Below are 22,436 nucleotides of genomic sequence, written 5' to 3'. Positions count from 1 at the left end.
AACAATGTCAATACATTACCTCTTCAAAAAATAAATTTAAAAAAATCAATTTTTCTTTAAGTCTGTATGTCAAACATCTAACCCTTGCCCCAGGGCACAATATAATTAAACTTACATTTGTAGTTCATGGAGCCAATATAAAGATTTTGCCATGTTGCGTCCATCATTAAAATGTGGTGTTGGAACCCCATACAGATTAAACCTATGGAAACTTGATGGGTTATACTTTCGGTTCTTTGCTTCTCCTATGGGGGAAAAAAAGTGAAGACTTCGGACTTAAGCAACACAAATAACCTTATCTGGAAGGAAGCACATTATGTTCTCATTGACACTGAAAATGAGAGTGGAACAAAGAATGACACTGTAACAATGCAGGGAACCGCACAGATTTGGCTACAGATGATAGAAGCATTCTCCCATGTGAGGTGGGAGACTGGTGGGACAAGAGTTTCTTGTGTTAAAAACCTGGAAAGTGAGTAGGGAAATGATGGAGGAGAAAGACAGGTATGAATGATGAAAAATGCAAGTCCAATTAATGTTACAGAAATCCTGCCGAATGGGGAGGAACGGCAATGCTTTGGGACCACAGCAGCCTTTTCCGCTATGCTAAGATCTGAGAGACTGACCTTTTGTACTTGCTCTCACTGAGATTTGGTGAGACCATCAGAACATGGTAACCTTTACATTTCATTAAAATCATTTAACTCACATTAGAAACATTCAAAGGCTGATTGAGTGCTAAGAACCCAATAGGGAGGTCTTTATATGTTTAAGATCTAATAGTGTAATTTTTTCTTTTCAAGTCATGATGTGGTATTAGTTTTCTATTTCTAGATAAGAAAGTAAGACTGAAACTAGAGATCAGCTAAAAGGTGAAGGAATAATGGAGAAAATATATTCAGCATTACTAGTAACCCAAATAATGTAAATAAAAACAACTATGTGAAATCATAATTTGTCTCTCGGTTAAGTAAAAATAAAGAAGATTGGCACATCTTAATACTGGGGAGGATGTGGGGAAATGGAAATTCTCATACACTGTGGGTGTGAGAGCAAATTGGGGCAGCTCTTCAGGTGGACGGTTTGACTCTAAGAGTGAAAATTTCAAATGCTCAGAAATCTAGAAAAGTACCCTAAGGAAATAAATCACATTCACAAGGATATATAAACAATATATTTTTGTAATACTGAAAAATACAATATTGATACATGAAAAGACAACTAAAATATTTCATACAATGGGGGGAAGCAAATAGAAAAACATACAGTGGGGAGCAAAATACATATATACTCATATATGAATGACCAAAGAAAAACATCTATGAAAGTATCATCTATGGAAGACTGGGAACTGTGAGAAATTTTCTTTGTATTTTATATATTTGTATGTAGCTTGCATTTTATAAAAGAAATATCTATTACCTTAGTAATGATTAAGCACATTTAAGAGAGGTTGTAGATATATATTTATTGTTATTGAATGGTGTCCTTGACATATTATTTTAAATAAAAAATTTTAAATGTATATAGTAGGTTACCCAAAAGCATGGAGAATATCATCACATTTAAATAAAGATAGATAGCTCAGTAGATAGGGGGTTAGCAAGGTGCTCAATATATAAACTGTAGTTATATCTGGTGAATAGGAGTTCAAGTTACATTTACCTTTCCTTCATTTTGTTCATATTTAAATTGTCCACTATTATATAGTTTTATAATAAAAAATAAAGTACTTTCATTATGAGAAAAAAATAGAGACAATGTTTAAAAGATTGCATTCCATGACTTTTCAAGAGGCTAATGAAATGTTTGTAAAAATTAGCAAACGAAGGTAATTTCAGTCATGTTACATAGTCCATTACAGCTCTTCTAAATATTTAAAAAAAAAATGTATACTCGTTTTCCTCCAATTGTTAAATGCATATAAGATATCTTAATATATATAGGTTGTGTGTGTATACATATATGTATATATTTACTCATATGGTTCTTTTTAAAACAATTAAAAAGTATTGGATTACATTGTGCAATAGATGCTAAAATTTTTCAAAAAAAATGAAAAATATATTTTTACAAGAGAGGACTAGAAGAAAGAAAAGAAGAAAGGGAGGGAGAGAGTCAGGGAAGTAGAGGGAGTGGAGATATGGAGAGCAGTCAAGGTTGTGAGAAGGAACGTGGAGACCAAGTGGGTGGAAGCAGTGGCAGGCAGAATGGGAGGGTAGAGATAATCTGAGTACTGGGATCATGTTAGAGAGCATAGGGAACCAGCAGAGACTGGTAATGAAAGAAGAGAATGGCAGATTCCAGACAGTGGAGCCATGAGCATAAGAGCAAGCCCCAGCTATGAGTAAAAGTTAAGAGAAAGAGCACAGAGAGAGTGCAAAGTGCGACAGGGCGGTGGAGGAGAAAAAGTAAAGAAATAAAGAGGGAGCGAGGGAGAGCGGTGCCTTGAGCTGCAGTCAAGGGAAAGTATTGCTTCCAGCTAATGAAGATTAAGTTCATGAATCATTTACAATTCACCAGCTTTCTCAGTACATACATCAGAGTCTAATTCTCAATCGTCTATTATTTCAAGATTCTATGTAATAGTAACACTTAAGTTGTATTTTACAGCACTATAAAAATCCCATGCCTTTTAGTTGTGCTACAGAAAAACTCTAGTAATAGGCTACTATTAGTCAACATCGCTTGATAATAATAATAGTTTTTGACCCCTTACTACATTCCAGGAACTATGGAAAGCATTTTGCAAGCATTGACTTAATCCTCACAATATTATTACCCCCATTTAAGAGATCAGAATAGATGATGACAGGATAAGTAAAATATCCAAGGTCTAAAAGATAGATGAACGAGCTAGGATTTGAACTTGATATACCTGATTCAAAATTTGTTCACTTGACCAATCACTATTCTTCATATAAAGCTAAGCACTTAGAATAATCCTGACATTTGAACAACAGTATTTTTTAAGCCTATAACTACTAAAACAAAATAACACTAACATTTAATCTTTCTTAGCTGTTTTTTTTTTTTTTTCATTTTAATGATACATATATTTCTACATTTTATAAAAAATGTGTAAGGGTACATGTTCTCAGCTACCAGGGTTTATGACCTTATAAAAAATACGTTGTTATTTATTGATCAGCTATTATATGCCAGGCACTTAACTTTATGAACATTCTCTTTTATTCCTCTTTACAAATCTGACAGTCCCGTATCCTCAGGCCTATTTTACACTGGAGGACACTTACCCACATAATAATCATTGTGAGAAACAATATACAGATCATGTCCTTCCTTTCCTTCTTTAAATACTTCTTCATAGGTTTTTGGTGGATTCACCACATCTCCAGCAGATATTTCTGAAAAAAGAATTAATGAAATCAGTTTTAAGGCATTTTTCATCTGTATCTATCTACAACATTTAAATTGACTAGAACAAATGACAAACAAGGTAAGCTGATCGCATAAGCCACACGAGCACCCAAGGAGAACACAAAGCCTATATAAATGAAGATATATCAAGAAAGAGAGGACATAGTCCAGGTGTCACTATTCTAAGGACCTTCATTTGACCTGGCTCACTCCATAGAATTATGAAGAGTATCAGAACTCTGAATCAGTTAACCATTTAGGTTGTCCTGAGCCATACACCAAGCCCGGGTAAATTCCTGATTCTGAAAAATCTCTAGACAATTCTGATTTTAGTTTGCTCTAGACTTCTCAAGATGATCTAAGCAAATCTGAATCACAAGTCAGTTTCAGAAACCCTGATGTCCTGTGGAATAGCTTTGGTGCAAATTTTGGCAGCTGTAGACTGGAACTGTTTTAATCTGAATATCCATCTTCAAGTAGCCAAAAGTGCCAGGAAAATCACTGGAATCTGGAAGAAGTTCTTCTTCCTACTGGTCCCAAACCAAGAGCTATAACATGTTTGTTTAACAGCTGTTTTTTCAGGACTCGTAGTCCCCAGTTTTGTATACAGTGAGTTATTGTTTTCACTGTTTTACATAATGATTTTTAAACATAATTCCATTTATAATTTCACACTTCTCTTTCCACCTAACATGTTTTCTTCCTTTTGGACTTTCTGCCAAGAATTAAGGTCTGTAAACAGGATACCAGAAGATGGTCCTACTCAAAATAATCCTGTACAGCAGTACTTCTTTTTAGTATATGAACCAATATACCTATTAATACACAGACACACATTTTGGAACATTCTTTCTATTATATATTTAAGTGAAGTATACCTATGCAGTATTTTCCTTCTTAAATGAACTAATCCTAGGAGGACTTATGATATAATTACTATAATGCTGTAATGCCATGTTTACATAAGTACATTTATTAATCCCATTAAAAATAAAAAAAATATTTTATCTGTTCTAAAATACATTTTTCCATATTTGAAATTTTAACTTTAGATCTGATAAAATAAAATACAACTGCAGATTTTGCATTCCAAGAGAGAGACAGATACAATTTATCTCCAGGGTGGATGTTACTATGTTAAGAAAAATAATCTAATGGACTTTTGGTGAAAAAAAGATAAAGTTCCGGGAGCAGAGCCTTACTAATGGGTGCAGAAAGACATAGAAAAGCAAATTCCTCTCCAGGATAAACAAAGACGGAATTTGAGGTCTCCTGTAAAACCCGAGAGATGGGGTAGAGACTTGAAAAGGAAAGTAGGAGACAATGAGAAAGGTGTAAAGTAAAGCACCTGACAACATGGCAGGAGGCTGGGCTTCAGAAGAAACAATGGCCTGTAACCAATTCCATCACACGTTGTCGTTTGTTGAAAGATGTGCTCCACTTCCTCTCAAAATGAGAGTACAAGTCTGCTCTATGCACTGCCTATGTCTGTTTAATATTTGGTGGACACAGGGTCTGCATGAATGGAGGGCGGTGTGCAGCATTTACCAAACGTATTTGTTCTGAGGTCTATTTTATGAAACAGTTTCATAACGAGTTAAGAGTTATGAACACATCAGAAGCATTGGTGGAAATAAAACCCACCAACGAATGTCCAGGGAGAAGGGATTGCAGCCTCCACAGCTGGCCCCAGTGTCAACTTTCCTGAGTTTTCCAGTCTTCACATCATCTCTATTATGCTCACAGAATCTCCAAAACCTGAATTTTTACTGCCTGGAACATACGAACTCCAAGGATTCTGGGTCTAAAAGTACCATTTTTGCTATGATCCCACCCTTCATTCTGCAGTTGTCATTGGCACCACCACCGAACACCATACCAACAGGACAGTTAATCCTATTTTCGAAGAAGACTTATTTTACCACCGCTCCCCACTCCTTATTTGTTCTACTACCTCTGATGACTGTTCTCCCAAATGTCGTACTGAGTACATCCAGGCCTTTAGGTAATCCTGGCGTTTGGTCATGAGATGTTCCTAATGGTGCTCGTTGATTGCTGTAATATATTGATTCCTTTTTATCTTTAATTTTCTGTTGAAATGCTGTGATAGGCTGTGGGTTTATCAATACCTTTGCCTAAAGAAATCATTCAAAGCACAGATATAAGACCAAAAAAAGTAAGCATCTGAAAGCTGAAACTTTAATCAACAGCTGGAAAGAAGAAAATATAATTGTAGAAAAATGTTGGCTTTGCTCATCTTCATATGAACTGTAAGAATTGGGACTATGAAGCTTAAACCAGCCTACACGTGACCTTTCAAAGAGGTTAAAAGGCTTCAAAGGGGCTAACAGGCATATGAGAGGAGCTCCCAGGTTATTGACTGCAATATTCCAGAAAAGTGGGAATGACAAGTGCAAGAACCACATGATTTCCACAAGCTTTCTTCTGAACCTAGACTGTTCCCTCAATGAACAGCAGGGAACATTCAGGCCCGCCTGCACTCAGTGTATAGACCTAAGCACTCTGTAGTGCCCACAAACAATAATCACCCAGCCTTTGTGGTCGGCTCTGTTCCCTAACAAAGCCTGACAGCATTTCTCCTTACTGACGGCAAATGGAGTGAATTTGGCTTTTATTATCTGAGGGGAAAACATCTAGTTTGTGGCTTAAAATATTAATTTCCCTACACTCTTTTGGCTGCCACTTCTTGGATTTATTTTTTTTCACAGCTCAAGATTAAGGGTGGGGGCTGGCCAGTTAACTCAGTTGGTTAGAGTGTGGTGCTAATAGTAACACCACGGTTGCTGGTTGAATCCCCGCATGGGCCACTAAGAGCTGCACACTCCTTAAAAATAAATTAATTAATTAATAATAATAATAATAATAAAGAAAATGTTGTTAAAAAAGATTAAGGGTGGGAAGGAGATTGAAACTAATGGTTTCACTAATATCTCATTTGTGCATTTTCACCTTGGTAAGTTCGTAATGTACAAGGGGAAAAAAACAAAGGAAGTTACCGGTATTGAAGTTTTAGATTTTATTCCATGTGTCCAATAAGGTGCGATTTGAGGATCATTTGCTCTGCCATAAAATACTCTTTCAGCTCCGGGAGGTGGATATCTGAAGTTGAAAAACTTTTTTGCCTCAGGTGGAGTAATTAACTACAAAGAGTGAGACAAGAACGTAGAATTACTAAGTAAAGATTTTAAAATATTAGGACTGAGCTATGCCAATCAATGAACACCCTTCACTGCATGAGTGTAGTAAGCACATGGGGACTTAAAGCTCCAAATAATGAAATTTCCTGAAATTTGGGGTTTTTTTAAATGGAAATAAACAACGTATTTTAAAAGTTATACGTACTGAGAAAACACGCAGGATGTACCCAGGTTAGAAAGCATACCACAAATGACTATTTCCTGTTGAAATAAATGGAATCCGCTGTAGTGATTTTATAGAGCTGAAAATTGCAGATCTGGAATTTTCACGTCCTTGGACAAAATCAATAGAAGACCTCCAAATTGTAAAGAATCCAAATCCACATCCAATGTATTAAATTTATACAACTCATAAGGCATGTTGAACGTTTTCTATCTTCTGATGTTCACATGCAAGGTAAAAATACAAATGCACATAAACACAAATGCATGTTGAAAATGCTCACCCTGGGAAGTTTTTCAGTCAAGCAGGTTGCAACTCTGTATCCGACTGGAATAACTTTCCCTGCCTAAGGGTGGAAAAAAAGCACAAATTGATCATTGTCAGGTAGAGAGGGAGCATTTTAAAGAAAATACTTTATTTCAAATTTCCCCTAAGCTCCTAATGCCACAAAGTTACTTTCAACTACTTTAACACAATTAAGGGAAAAAGTAAGAAGAAATTGCAAATCTAAAAAATCTTGATACATAATATAAATATTAAGTACTAAGTAGCATATATACTAAGTACATGTTTTCACAGTGCTCCCATTGTAATCCAGTTACACCACCTCTGTGACAAGCTGAGGGATGCAACTTTCAGAAATAATCTTGTCATAGTTCACAGGTTAATTATTGGTTGTCCTATCAGTACAATGGGAATATGGCTGCATTCAAGCTAAATTCCAGCTAAAATGTTAACCATCTAAATTATTACTGGCATTATTACTGTGAGGAAACTTTCTTTACTTGCTATTTATTCAATCATTCATGTATTTATATCAGTATGGGCTCATGGATTTCTATTTTATTCAATGCTTCAAGTATAACAGTTCGGACCACTGCGAGCCCCTTCAAGCTTGTTTCTATGTCTCTTTGATATAGCTGCATTATTCTTTGAGAATTTCCTTTTTGGCTCTCAAAGGTGTTCCAAGTTCATATTGTACTGTACTAGTCTTAGTCAAACATTGCTCCAAAGAGTGCTGATTCCTTTTAATAGACACTGGTATTTAGTAATCAAGACCTGTGTTTTGGGGTTCTCATTGCTACTAGATAAACATTGTTCCTGGGTCCTCTTAGAAGACAAGAGTTAGTTACATGGCCCCACACTGGCATCTACAAGGTCAGACAATTAGGTTCGTGAACTCATCCTAGAAAAAGTGCTACATACCGCATTGCTGAATATCACTATGGTCACCTTCAAAGTACTCCCCTTGGGAAGCTATGCATTGATGCCTGCACCTGCTCCACCCTTCAAAGCAATTTTGGAACTCTTTTTCTGGAATGGCCATCAGAGCTGTCGTCAGATTACCCTTGATGTCCTGAATGTCATCCAAATGTCTTCCTTTCAGTATTTCCTTTATCTTCGGGTAAAGAAAGAAGTCATTGGGGGCCAGATCAGGTGAGCAGGGAGGGTATTCCAACACAGTTATTTGTTTACTGGCTAAAAACTCCCTCATAGACAGTGCCATGTGAGCTGATGCATTTTTGTGATGCAAGAGTCATGAAATGTTGGTTAAAAGTTCAGGTCATCTAACTTTTTCTTGCAGCCTTTTCAGCATTTCCAAATAGTAAACTTGGTTAACTGTCCAGTTGGTACAAATTCATAATGAATAATCCCACTGATGTCAAAAATGGTTAGCAACATCATTTCAAAAAATTCCCGAACTTAATCATCAGACCTCATATACCAATTCTAAAATATTCTGTTTAGTTAAATGTGTGTAGATACATATATATGGATTTTGACATGGATTCTGACATGGTAACGGTAGAGGTAGAGGTAAGGGTAGAACCAAAGATAGAAATAAACTAATACTGGGAGTTTCCACCAATACCTTCAATTATAATCCAACATGACAGGATTCCTTCTACCCTTCTTTTCCTATTTGTAACTTCTTTCTCTATCAGTAAGAAACCTGACTTCTAAATATATTTACTTATCTGCTCAGGCCCTCCGTATGTAACCCAATTCCCACTGCACTGACCACTTCCTTGAGCAGTTCCTAACCTCACCAGTGCCACTTCATTTGGCCACCTCCTCATCAGCCCACAATATTGGAGCTTTCAGTAACCAAGTACTTCTCTCACTTCTCACACAACTGGTTCTCAGGATTCAAGATGACTTACAACACCATTTTTAGCTGCTGAAGTCCCACCCACCCACAATCATGCCACTTTCTAATCTCCAAACTCAGTGTGAGCCAACAATAATGGCCCCATCTCTCCCAATGGCCTTTGGCCAAGATCTCTGTGTTTTACACATAATATCCCTAATTCTGAATATCTTAGAGACAAAGTTAGGTGTGATATCATTATTTTCTTTCTGCCCAGGAGGCCCTGAACCCATTATACAAATGAAACCATTTACTTCCCAGAATTCTGTAGAGATTGGCAAATTCAAAGTAAAATTTTGCACCTTTTTTTTTTTCAATATCAGGGCTTGCATAACTAACAAGTGCTCACAAGACTTGAAAATGAGTGACCCCTTTGGCTCTATCTAGTCCCCAAATAGCTATCAGGTTCTCTTAGTGTAGAACAGGAAAAATAATAATAATAAGGCATCGCTTTGCATGACTTTTACCATATTATAAAATCATTTGTTTATTGGTCTCAAGTCTCTAGACTCTAAGTTCCTTGAAAGCAGATACTGTTTTATCATTTTTCATCTTTATAGCCCCAGCGCTTAACATACTGTCTAGTCATTGCAGAAAACATAATTTTTTGTAACCTATCTTTGAACCTTTCCTTCCTTCTTCCTCTTTGTACTTCAACGCTCAATACCATTTACCAACATTCTTTGTAAGGTTCAGTTGTCTGAATAACCCAGCATTTCTGCCACAGCCAGTGCATTAATGGTGATCAAGGGACAGTCTTAGGATGTCTTGAAGAAATGACCATTAAAGAGATTTTAATCTCCACCAGAGTGCTTTACTCTCCATCAGAGTGCTTTCCAAGAGCCAAGAACCCTTTCCAAGGCTATACCAGGCTTTCACACACAAAGAATATCTTCTGCCACAATCGTTTTTGTTCTTGAACGACACTCCAAAAATCTCTCTTCAGGCCACTATTTCTTGGAAACTTTTCCTGAATACTGGTCCTTGCTGCTATACCAATCAATGACTGTTTTACTAGAAGGACTTGTAAATCCATCAGAGCCGACCTTCACTTGCAGCCCAGTACCAACTTTGGGCAGCGATTTCAAACAACAGGATGAGTATCCTTACAGTAAGATATGTCTGCTCCCTTTCTCCTAACACTGAAAAGGCCTCTCATTGAGCTGAGCTCCCCAACTCTATGAATGTACCCTGAGGCAAAGCAATTGCCCACATGAATTGATTTTAGCAGGCTCTTCACAACAGGAATTTCCATCTGACTCTCCTCACAGTCATGCTTGAAACTGGGCTTTGACCCCATCCAAACACACTTCCTCCTCTGAGATTGATTGAACTCAATGGCATCAAATACTTTACTATCCCATCCGTTGGTCAGGATGTTGGAGGATCTCCTGTCCTTCCCCTTTCAGCTATGCGAGTTCTATCAAGCCTACAAGTAGTAGGTAATACACATAATCTATAAACTGTTACAAGCATAAAGAAAATTGAAAAGATGGAAGGCTTACCAATTCTTTTCAGATGCTACTAGGTTGGTGCAAAAGTAATTGTGGTTTTTGCAATTATTTTTAACCCTTGAAACAGCACTTTTGCACCAACCTAATAGTATTACCCTAATACCAAACTCAGAGGAAGATAGCACAAAAAGGAAAAACTGTCTGTTCTTTCATGGGATCATAAATGTAAAACTTTTAGTAAAAATACTGGCAATTCATATTATAATAAATATCACAACCACACAGGGCTTAGCCAAAAAATATGAAAGTGGTTCGCTATTAGAAAATTAACCATTTTAATCTGGAAAATATATATTTCAACAAATGGAAAAACTTTTCATAGCTCAAGGTCTATTCCTGATTTTTAAACATTATTAGCAAACTGGGAATGGATACAGGTGTCCTTAACTTGATATATCAGAAATTTTCATCAAAAATAATAGTTAACACCGTGTTTCCCCGAAAATCAGACGTAGCCGGACAATCAGCTCCAATGCATCTTTTGGAGCAAAAATTAATATAAGACCTGGTAGTATATTATATTACATTACATTACATTACATTATATTATATTATACTATATTATATTATACTATTCTATTCTATTCTACCCAGTTTTATATTATAGTAAAGGAAAACCAGGTCTTATATTAATTTTTGCTCCAAAAGACGCATTAGAGCTGATTGTCCAGCTAAGTCTTATTTTCGGGGAAACACGGTAGTGAAGCATTGGACTCATTCCCGTTAAAGTCAGAAAAGTGACCTTACTTTCAGTATCATATTACTGATCATAGGCAATGCAATGAGAAAATAGAAATAAGAGGTATATACACTAAAGAGGGAAAGACAAAAGTGTAATATAATTGTCTACCTAGAAAATCCAAAAGAAATAATGATGAGCAATTAAGACTATTAAGAGTTTAGCAAGAATAAGAAAAGCAATGAAAACGAACATCTAGAGCAATTTTCAATTTCATTATCGATGAAATAAATGTGAATTAAAACAATGCCTAACAAATCATTATCAATTTTTAAAATTTAGTGGCACAATCTTTCAGGAAGGGATTTGGCAATAGGAACTAGAAAAAGATCCATCCTTTGGCTTCGTCTGAAACTCTATCCTAAGGAAACATTCCAAGACATATAGATGTTCATAGACTATTTTTATAGAAAAACCTGAAAAAAATCTAATGCCCAGAAATAGAGGGAATGAGTTAATTGAAAAATTATATGTTGGTTTAAAGAAATATTGGTTTTTATCATTAAAAGATCTTTTGAAGTCTCTGTAATAACACTGAATGCTTATTAAATAAGTGAAAATCAAGACAAATTTTTATGCTTGATGTAACAGCTACATAAAAATGCATTTGGAGAAAAGTGTTATGAGAAGTGTAGTATAGTCAGGAATTCAGACTCGAGTCAGGAGTTGTGACTGCAAATCCTGGGGCTACCACTTCCTAGCTAGCTTGCCTCAGTTTCCTCACCTGTAAAACAGAATTCAGTAACAGTAGCTGACTCATGTTGTAAGAGCAAATGAACCAGAGGATAAGGGGGGTGGGGGATGGGAGAAGAGGGTAAGGGGGATCAAATATATGGTGATGGAAGGAGAACTGACTCTGGGTGGTGAACACACAATGGGATTTATAGATGATGTAATACAGAATTGTACACCTGAAATCTATGTAATTTTACTAACAATTGTCACCCCAATAAATTTAAAAAATAAATTAAAAAAAAAAAGAGCAAATGAGGTAATACCTGCAAAGCTCCATAAATAATTACATTGATATAGTAAGTTGATAATAGATGTTAATGTGAATTCAGCACAGTGCTAGTAGGCATTGTGTTAGGAAAAGATTATGGGTGTTTTCTAAATTTTCTATAGTGTTATTATCTTTGTTTTAGAGTAAAAATATATTTTTTAATATAAAAAAATATTTTAAAGAGCCTTATTTCTAGTCAAGGCTAATCTCTCTTCTTGCCTATGATCCTAATTCCACCCCCTCCTGCTTACCTAGGATCTGGTTCCATCCATTATTATTACCACTGTGGTATGTCAAACTCCTCTACTGAGTCACTAAATAAATGATTCCTAAATGAAATCTTTACTCCTTTTTTATTCACTGTCACACTTCTTAAGGAAAAAAATAAAATTCCCAGTAGCTTTCCCCAATTCTAATTTCCCGTTTGTTTTTCAGTATATCGGAATCTGAATTCTCCCATTCTAACAATGTTGCTAATTTTCTTACTGTTCAAAGCTAATTAATCTTTTTCCTATTTATCCTATCAGAGATGTTTTAACACTGCTAGTCACTTTCTCCTTGACTCAGTTCTCTGTGCTATTACATTTAACAGGAGGATGTGAGAGGTAGGAGGAAGCAGAGGTTTTAGAATTATCTGTGCTGGAAACCAGAAGTTGTTCTCTGCTTGTGTGTGAGTTCAGGTCTGACGCCATAGACTGCATAACCAATCCAGAAAGGAGAAGCAGGTGTGGTCGAGTGAGAAGAGTGGCTGGAAAAATCCAATAAGGGAACAAGAAAGCAAAGTGGGTCAAAGACAAAAGAACACCCTGAGTCGTAAGAGGAACAAAAAAGTCTGTAGATGCAGACAAAATTCTGCAGAATCCCTGTAACTGTTTCAGCTTAATTGTATTCTTAAATCTCAGTGTATGAAATCTCTTATTCCCAGAATACCTTAAAGATGCTTCCTTTATATTCCTCAATACTATTCTTTTGGACCCTTTCTTCTCTGACTGTTCTGTCTCCCATTTAATCACCTAGTCTTCCTTCCATTTATCAAATATATATATTTACTGAACGACCACTATATGCCAGGCATTGCGATATGCCATGAAGCTACATGATAAATAAGATAAAATCCTTGTCCTCAAGAACTCACTTAGTTGACATTTCTTTCTCTGACTACCTCATAAACGTGTTACCTAAGGTTCTTGCCGAGACTGCTCCTCTCATCCCCACCCATGGTTCCAACTGTCTCACATTACCAACTATCTCCTTGGCTCCTTCATCTGGTATCCTGTAGCTATCTCAAACTCAGGATGGCCAACACTATTTGCAACCAAAATGTGATCATTACATCATTCCCTTTCACTATATAGGTTCACAGCTGAATGGCAATTCATAGCAACATCATCTCCTCAAAAGCTCTCAAAATTGCACTCTCGTCTCTATTCTTTCCAACTCTACATTAATTTCAGGCTGTCATTACTCTGGAATAGCCTTTTTTTTCCCCTATCACCCAACATCTCCCCCTTCCGGTCCATCATTACTACTAATACCAGAATTATATTTCTGAAAGGAAATTTTATTTCTCTTTCCTTATTAAGATCCACCATTGCTTCTGTATTCATGTTTTACCCCGGCATTCTGGACTTTTGCGTTTATTCCACAGGTTTCTTCTCCATCTTCATCTCTTAACACTATGCTGACTAAACAGAATTGCTTATGTTTATTTCCCAAACACAAGAATCTTTGGTCATGCTCTACGCCTTTGATCAAGATGCTCTAAACTGTTTTCCATCTGACAAGTACTGACACCTTTCAGTAAGGTGAGATTAGCTCAAATGGTACCTGCTCTGTAAAGCTTTTCCCATCTGCTTCAGACAGAGCTAAAGGGATCATGTGCTTTTCCCTTTATATTCCTCTGTGCCCAAGACAATGGCCACAAATCTTTGCTGAAAGAATAAATAACTCACAGAATAAACAATGAATGGAAAAATAAACATGAATATTCGGATACAAGATGTATCTCCGTGAGAGGATTGAGAAAATACAGATTGAGGAATGAAATGAAGGTCACAGGAGTAAACAAGGAAAAATCAAGAAGAACCACTGGCGTGCACAGAAAACAAAGCTGACATCTAGGAAGGGAGGCAGAGAATCAGAGGAGATCAGACAAAGTAACAGCTGGAAAGAGTCCAATGAGATAAGCTATATCAGAATCCCAATGAAATCTCTGCAGTTTGACCCCACACATCCAAACAGTCTTATCAGTTTATCATCTATATAAAGATACGGCTATACATACGGTAGCTCCTAGGGAAAGTACTAGAAAAAAACTTACACTTGGCCAGCAAGGCATTCGATCAAAAAATTTCCCAGAATATATGGGTCTGATGTGATCTGGAGGTTCCAGTCCTGGCTCAATGTTTTCACCCTCCTTTTTCTCTTCAGGTTGTTGGGCAAACTCGCACTCAGGGTCTATCACCAAGCCCATTTTGGGTTCTACATTCTTCATTTCATCTGGCTCCTCTGGTTGGGGGAGCCCAATGTCCACCTCCACAGGAGGCTTCATCTCTGCACTGGGCTTCATCACCACACCGGTCGACTCTTTTTCCAGTTCCTGCCTAAGTTCCACACCCAGAACCGGCTGTTTCCCCATGGAAGCCCCTAACCCTTCAGGGGCACCAGCCACAGGACTTCTCCGGCTCCCTAGAGCCTGTGAACTTTCATACACCATGCCCAAGGGAGGCCGCATTATCCTTCCAGGAGAACACCCTGCCGGAAGACACTCATTTTCTAAACCCACTCTTCCTGGCAGCATACCCAGAGAAGGTTTTGTTTCCTGTGAGGATGACACCATGTTGACTCCTAAATTACTCCTCTCCATAGGGTTCCTAGAAATATTCTGTCTTTTAAATCTCATTTCCAGCCCTTTGCTTAATGGAGATTTTGTTTGTGGTGATGCCATCCTCTCCTCATGTTTATTACTAACCAAGAGGCTCTCCCTCCATGGGAAATCTTCTTTTCCTAATCCCACTCTGAGCCCCAACTCTGGGGGAGATTTTGTTCCCATGAAGACTCTCCTCTCTCCTAAGTCCTTTCCTTCAGGGGTGAATCCCACCTCCATGCTCAGGGGAGAATTTCTCTCAGACACCCTCATTCCTCCACAGGTGCTCATCTCTAAGGGGAAAGCTGTACCTGGCTGGAGGGAAGTTCCCAATTTCTTGGGGGGCTCCAACCCTTTGGGGGATACCTCTCTCACGAAAGAGCACATCTCCACTCTGCACTGCTTCCAGCCTACCACTTAACACCTAGCGGAGTTCCCACGGGGAAAGGAGATGGAGGTCTGTTTACCCGGTTACCTGGGAAACAGGGGCGGGGCTCGGAGGGCAATTCTTTCTCTGGCGGATTCCCATCCAACTCTCTCCCCTTCTCCTGGGTCGGTTTCTCTCTCTCTCTCATCCTTACTCTCTCCCTCTTCGTCTTTCCCTCCCTTCTTTAGTCTCTTACTCTTTTCCCCCTTTCTTTACGAGATTTGGAGGGCAAGAAAACTTAAAGGAAATGGTCTCGGACACTAGAGCATATGCTTACCAGAGAAGGTTTTGTTTCCTGTGAGGATGATACCCTGTTGACTCCTAAATTACTGCTCTCTATAAAAGGTCCTAGAAATAGTCTATCTTTTGTATTTCATTTCCAGATTAAAGATCTTTATCTTTCAAGATTTGCTCCTGGCCATTGGTCTATTAATTTTACCAGTGATCAGGGAGTAAGTAACCCTCTTTCTGGTGGGGACCACTAATTTTAGGTCCTTCCTAGTACATGTACACTGCATTTAATTCTTTTAGCACTAAAGAACTACTTTAAATTCTGTAAAGTTATATTTGTCAGCTGTAGTATGGAAATATTTTAAAGTCTTTGAGAACACTTACACTTTAATAACTAGGCTTTAAACAGCATTTAAAGGAAATATACCAGAGTTTGAGATATGTTACAAAATAGTGCATATTGAATTTTTTAAATATTGTGGCAAACTCAAACTTTGTTTTCAAGTATGGGATTTTCTTTATATTGGGGTTACACTGTCAGATTTTAATGAAAGCATATTTGGTGAATGTTTGTCCTGTTCTACACATATGGGGATATAGAAAATCTAGCTTAGAATTTGAATGGAATTTATAAGATGCCAGTCTTTGTGAGAACTCTACGAAACATTTGTAAAATTTTTTTTAAAATTAAGTGATTAAGGAATACTATTAATATTTAACATTTCTAAAAACTGTGTACTGTAATTTTCTAGATAGTTAATACAAATACTCATCCCTGTTAGCACTTTAAACGATTTGATAATGTGTACACCAAGGTATTATTTGTATAAGTGTTCATTCAGTTCTTTTGTTTTACAAATATCTATTGAGTCTCTACTTTGTGTCAGTGCTAGGGATACCATGGAATATAAGCCAATCCCTATTTCACAGAATTTATATCCTAGTAGGCATAGCTAAGTATCAAGTAAATCAATAAATAAGATCATTTCACATACTGATAACTGTTATCAAGAAAATAGAATGTTTTGATATGGAAGGAAGCTACTTTAGCATCCGTGGGCTTAGAAGTCGACTGAAGTCAACCCGGCAATTGGTAGGTAACATTTGAGCTGAGGCTGGAATGATGCCCTGCAGAGATCTTTTAAATGACTAACTCAAGTTTCCACAGCCTTTTTCTCACTGCCTTGCCACCATGTCTACAATTCTGTATGTTAGAATTACCTTTTGGTTTTCTCCAGACAGTCTAAGTTAAAAGTAAATGTTACCATTCATTACCACCTATGCAAAAACTTATTCTTCAACTACACAATGGAGGAAAGATCCCGTTGAAGAGAAGGTAAAAGACATGGGGTACTGCGGGTGATTGAGAGAGATACCAGGAATTTGTAAGTGGGTGTTTAGAGATTTCAGGGCAAAGGGCAAAGGTAGCACTAAGGGCAGTGTTCAAGTCGTTATGACTTTACTTAGGGCCCATCCATTTTGCAGCTTCTTTAACAAATTCTATCAACTAGTAGGATTCCACAATTGACACTAAAATATGCAATTATGAGTCCTCCTCAGTTATCTGGGGTTAGCAAAAAAAAAAAAAAAAAAAAATGGTATATTGAGAGTGGCAACATAAAAGCAAAGCTTTATTGTGGCATTTTAATCTCTCCCAAATTATCACTGGATCTTAGAAGTGCTCGCCACTGGAGTAGTACTCTCCCACACAAACATTATGACTAAACTATAAAATATTATGGAATGTATTATTGAAGGTGAATTAAAAAACAAAATTGGTAGAAAGAAATGAATGAAGCAATATCCTAGAACAATGAAATTGATGAAATGGGGAGTTCCTAGCAATTTGTAAATGTCAGCATCCATGTGTTATTTGTAAGGTCTTCTTAAATCAAATGTTCACCATTCAAAATGTAATTAAGTTCACAAATATTTTGGGGGTCTCTATTTTATCAATCAGAGGTACCCTGCGAGGAATTGAAATGATGAAAAAATTATGATTCTGGCCCTTAAGAACTTTAAAATCCTAATAGACATAAAAGCCTGAGAAGAAAAGTTGAGGCACTCTTTAACTGTAAAATAAGGCAGATATTGGAACCCTTATAGAAGTAAAACAAAGTATCATGAAAGCAGCAAAAAGTAAAAAAAGATAACTAAAACCTGTAGAAGTATCCTCAGCTGCTGTCCTGACGAGTTGGCATCCTGGCCAAGGTAAGACCTTCAGTGATGGGTGGTAATCGTGTTCTAGGTGGAAAGCACAGTGCTCAAAAGATGCCAAGATAAGAACACACAGGAAACATTCTAGGAACAAAGAATAGACTGGTATGATTAGGGCCAGTTTGCGGATAGGTAGGCTATAGAAATAGAATGAAAGTGGGCTGGGTCTAAAGTTGAAGAATTTTGGACTCTATTTTAGCAAGTAATGAGATACCACTGAACATTTTTGAGTGTGACTTACTCAAGTGTAAAGAAAGGATTGAAAAGGCAAGCGTGTACATTAATTCCAGTTTATATAAATACTACCATGGCCCAGATATTGGGGTTAGAGCTTAGATTTGGGGAGTAGGAAAATTTTGGTGATAGAAAGGACAATGGTTTATGCGGGGAAAGAAGGAAGGGTTGAAGATGATTCTGCTCTTTCAAGCCCAGGTGATTGGAAGGCTGTTAATACCAGCCATCAAGCAGAAGCAGGTTTGTGCTGGTACAGGACTGGTTATGGACAGACTGTTGACATGCCAAAACTGATGTGACATATCCTGTTTCCTGATTCTTCCCAGAATTGTCCAAGAGGTATCACCATGACTAACATGCCATATTGGAACAATTCCTTGGCGATAAAGTGCCACAGATACCATTTACATTATGACACATGATGCTCTTCTGGTTAATAACTAGGGAGTCATCTGAAAGACTGGCTGTTCCAGGGTGCAAATCATCTTCATTGCATAATGCTGACAGATCATCCACAGGTTATCTTACCCCAAGCACACATCGTAAACAATCAATATTGATGTCCTCACAACAGAGCTACTGCAAAGTAGCCATTATCCTGAGGGACAATCAATTTAACATTCTACCAAATTACAACATTTGTTTTGTCTCAGATGCCTGGCTAAATACTGTCTGTTGGGTGAGATGTAACCAAAGCAGCCTGTCTTACGTAGACCTGCAGTGGAGGGTAATTGGTTTTGAATTGTCTTTCACTGGAATTGTGCTTAAGAACTCAGGTTCTGGGGCCAGCCTGCAGGTTAGAAGGCATTTTCATCACCAACTCCGCGGTTATTTTGGACAAGTTACACAATCTCTGTGCCTCAAATTATTTAACTGTAAAACAGGCACACCTCATTCATTAATCCCACAAACATGACTGAAGACTCCTGGCTGCCAGGCACTGTACTAGACAGACAGCAATGAGGACCACTTCAGGTAACTCCTGCAAAGCATTTAGCAAGGTAACTCCTGAAGGGAAACTGAATAAAGCTCGCTATAATTTTAGGATTTGCCCCTCCCCACCAAAAACAGTAAACTCTTAATAAAAGTTATTAACATTTCCCTGCCTAAAGGCAACTTTTAGGATTGGGAGGGTCTTAACTTCCTCCCTGGAGTAAATACCACTTACAGTCTTTATCGACTCCCCCACCCCAGGGACACACTGGGGGTCCCTCAAAAAAGCCCCCCAGCTGGGTGGCCAGGACTGGGATGTTGCGCGGTAGGATAAAGAAGACTGTGAGCTAATCGTCACAGAGGGAAGTTCGTCTCTGCACGAAGACTGAGCACCACAAACCCAGGTTCTCCCCGGGTTCCCGAAAACCAGGCAGTAATGGAGTTTCTCCTCCTCCCCGCCGCTGGGAACCCAAGACCGCCGCCCTGAAAACAATGGCGCCAGCGAGGGCGGGGTCCCGCGCGCCTGGGGGGTGGGAGGCAGTGCAATTGGGGAGGTCACATGACATACCCCGCCCCGCCCCGGGACCAGCTGAGATTGGCAGGGCTTTGAGAGGGGGCGGGTGAGCGGATGGAGCGGTCGGACTGGCGGCTACCGGAAGTGACGAAGGGGCGTAGTTTCCTACGTGAAGAGACGTGGCGGCGAGGCCGACGCCGGGCGGCGGAAGTGGCTCTCGCGCTGGGACTTAAGTGTTTGTGTTTTGGTTTGCGAAGAAGCCGGCGGCCAGCCTGAGGGGAGGAGGCAGAAGAGGGAGGAAGAGGAAGAATTAGTAGGAACTAGAGCGCCGGCAACCGGGGAGGAGGGGAAAGAAAAGAGGAAGGCGGAGCGGAAAGAGGCGGAGACGGAGCCCGACGGGGGCGGCACCACGGCACGAGCCCCGCACCGTCCAGTCTGAGGGGAGCGGCACGAGAAAGAGGCGCAGCCACCAAAGCCACAGCTTCAGCCTTTTGTCGGGCTACGCCTGGGACCTGCTGCCAGGAAGCTTCAGCCGCGCAGCTCCGCGTGCTGCAGTCTCAGGTAACTAAACCGTCCCTCCCTCTGCCTGGAGCGGTCCGGGACCCCTGGTTATCCGCGGTCCCCGGTCTGTCCGGCACTGAGTCCGTCGCCCCTTTTACCTCACGCGCGCCAGTGCCCGGAATCAGAGAGCTGTCGAACCCGGCGTCTCGTCCTGCCTGCCCCGGTGACTCATCCTTCTAGAGGCTCTGGAGACCAGGATTTGGGGACTAGCTAAGGGAGCGACGGGTGTCACCCTCTTCCCTTCTCAAGATGGCGCCGTGAAAGAGTACTGGAGGCCGCCGTTCCGTCTGGCCCCTGTCCTGCAGTCTTCGGAAAGGGGGATGTCCCGGCCAAAGCCAGGTCAGATTCAAGGGAGGAGCACGGGAAAGGTGGGCAAGTCGCCTGGTGGGTCCCGCTGGTTTGGGCGATCTAGAGTTTGGTATCAGTTATTCAGGTTCTCTCCAAGGCCGGGGCCTAGAGCAGGTGTGAATTTGGGGAGCTCCGCCTACCTTCGACTTCCCAAGACGGGTAATGGAGAGAGGAGGAGGAGGCTCGTCCAGATAGGCTGTCTGGAGACTCTTGTCTCGTCTAAGGAGGGTGGTGAACCGCAGCTTTAAAGAATTCAACAGCTAGGCCGCTGAACAAGCTCAATGGGTAGAGGCCATAAAACCTGCTCTGCTGTTCTCTTCCCTGGAAGTTGGTTACCTTACCACTGAGGCTTTTAGGCTTTTTAAGCTCTGAACGTCATAATTCACATATTTGGTTTTTGTCTTCTGTTAAATGGAGTCGAAGTGTTGAATCTGTTGCCTTTCATGTAACCAGTAGGGGAAAATCACGTGTATACCACTGTGCTAATTCAGGACAGCTCAGACAGAAACTTTATTTTTAATGTAAAATGGGGATAATAATGTGAGCTTATAGGGTTGCTGTAAGTAAAACTCATAGACTAGTGCTTGGCACAAAATAAGGCCCAGTAAATGTTAGCTGCTGTAAGTAATACAATTTTGATCAAAGAGCACAGAAGCATATTACCTATACAATATCACTTATTGCCAAAAGATTAAAATGCATTTTATACAAAATCTTTGTTTTGCAAAAAGATTCAGTGGTGAATACAATGACTGTACATAATTTTTAATCTTAATGTTATGTTGTGTATTTATAATTAAATTTAGTTATTTACTGTTTGAGAGCTTATGGTAAACCATAATCCAATAGCTTTGAAACTTAGAAGGCAAAGCTAAATCATAGTCTCTTTTTTGTGGGGGGAATCAGTGTTTTTCCTGAAATTTTGGAAGTACCATGAAAATTTGGAGCATATTGTCCTTGATGAATAATTTAATTTGCTGTTTTGTAGGTAATCTGACAATTGGGAAGTGTTTCAATTGTGTATAATATCTGAAGGTGTGTGGGTCCATTTTACAGGCTACATGGCATTCTATTGATATTTGGTCATTATTTCAGCAAAGGGCCTCTTTGCCAATTTTCAATATCTATTATGTGTTACTCACTGTATATCTATATATCCTCTCATTTAATTCTCACAGCAGCTGTGTAAGTTAAGTACTCTGGAAATGGAGAGTTGGAAATGGAAGAGCTTGCTCTGGCAGAAATTGGTGTAGCCAGCTAGAATAGACCCTCAAATCTGGTATTTTTTAAAAAGGGGTGGGATGGCAGATGTGCTAGAGAACAGTATAAGAGAACCCATCATCTAGCTTCAATTTTTTATGACCAATCTTGTTTCATTTACATGCCCATTATTTGGAAGCAGTTCAGACATATTTCATCTGTAAATATTTCTGTATTATTAAAAAGTAAGGATTCTTCAAAGCTTCTGTTATATAAGGAAGAGATGATTTTATCTTGAATGCAGTGTCTCTGATATGTTTATTGTCAAGAGAGGTTCTTATGTAAACTCATTTCATGGGGAAGGCAGTTTGCTTAGGAGGTACCTAAATGAAAAATAATTGATTTTAGGGAGGGCATCAAAAGATTTAATATTGTTAGTGAGCACATGATCAGATTTTGATTAAAGATGGGAGAAAACTTAGGATTGCTTTGCGACTAGCTTGGAAAAGAGTTCTTTAAATGTTTGCTAATTCCTTTGAGACTGAAAGTTAGCATTATTAGATGATAAGAGAAGACATAACGTTGCCATTCTGGCTAGTTTTTTCTAAATGTATTTAATAGAAAATAGTCATATTTAATTGATAGCCCAAAAGCTACAGAAAAGTATAAATAAGATACCAATAACCTCACCACATAAAGAACGACTGTTAACACTTCCATGTATGATGTACTTGA

General features: G+C 38.7%; 2 protein-coding genes across 3 annotated transcripts in view; one reads left to right on the top strand and one right to left on the bottom strand.

Moving 5' to 3' along the window:
• The window catches only part of EFHB (EF-hand domain family member B), a 39,943-nt gene extending 22,117 nt beyond the window's left edge, over positions 1-17,826 (bottom strand). The window contains exons 1-6 of the mRNA XM_019726019.2: positions 14,491-17,826; positions 7,046-7,108; positions 6,399-6,542; positions 5,336-5,516; positions 3,258-3,368; positions 116-245 (exon numbers count right to left, since the gene is read on the bottom strand). Coding sequence (XP_019581578.2) covers positions 116-245; positions 3,258-3,368; positions 5,336-5,516; positions 6,399-6,542; positions 7,046-7,108; positions 14,491-15,423 — 1,562 coding nt within the window. The 5' untranslated portion in view covers positions 15,424-17,826. The remainder of the gene's footprint in view (positions 1-115; positions 246-3,257; positions 3,369-5,335; positions 5,517-6,398; positions 6,543-7,045; positions 7,109-14,490) is intronic.
• Positions 17,827-19,761: 1,935 nt separating this feature from the next.
• The window catches only part of RAB5A (RAB5A, member RAS oncogene family), a 29,318-nt gene continuing 26,643 nt past the window's right edge, over positions 19,762-22,436 (top strand). The window contains exons 1-2 of one of the 2 annotated variants that reach the window (XM_019726022.2): positions 19,767-20,153; positions 20,266-20,492. The gene's annotated coding sequence lies outside the window, so the exon portion shown is untranslated. Of the gene's footprint in view, positions 20,154-20,265; positions 20,493-22,436 lie in introns of both variants that reach the window. The other variant, XM_019726021.2, reaches the window with a different exon arrangement.

This window comes from Rhinolophus sinicus, linkage group LG10 (genome assembly GCF_036562045.2).
Source record: "Rhinolophus sinicus isolate RSC01 linkage group LG10, ASM3656204v1, whole genome shotgun sequence".
Taxonomy (NCBI): Eukaryota; Metazoa; Chordata; class Mammalia; order Chiroptera; family Rhinolophidae; genus Rhinolophus; species Rhinolophus sinicus.
Note: the sequence above shows the minus strand (reverse complement) of the source record. Positions and strands in the feature narration are given on the sequence as shown.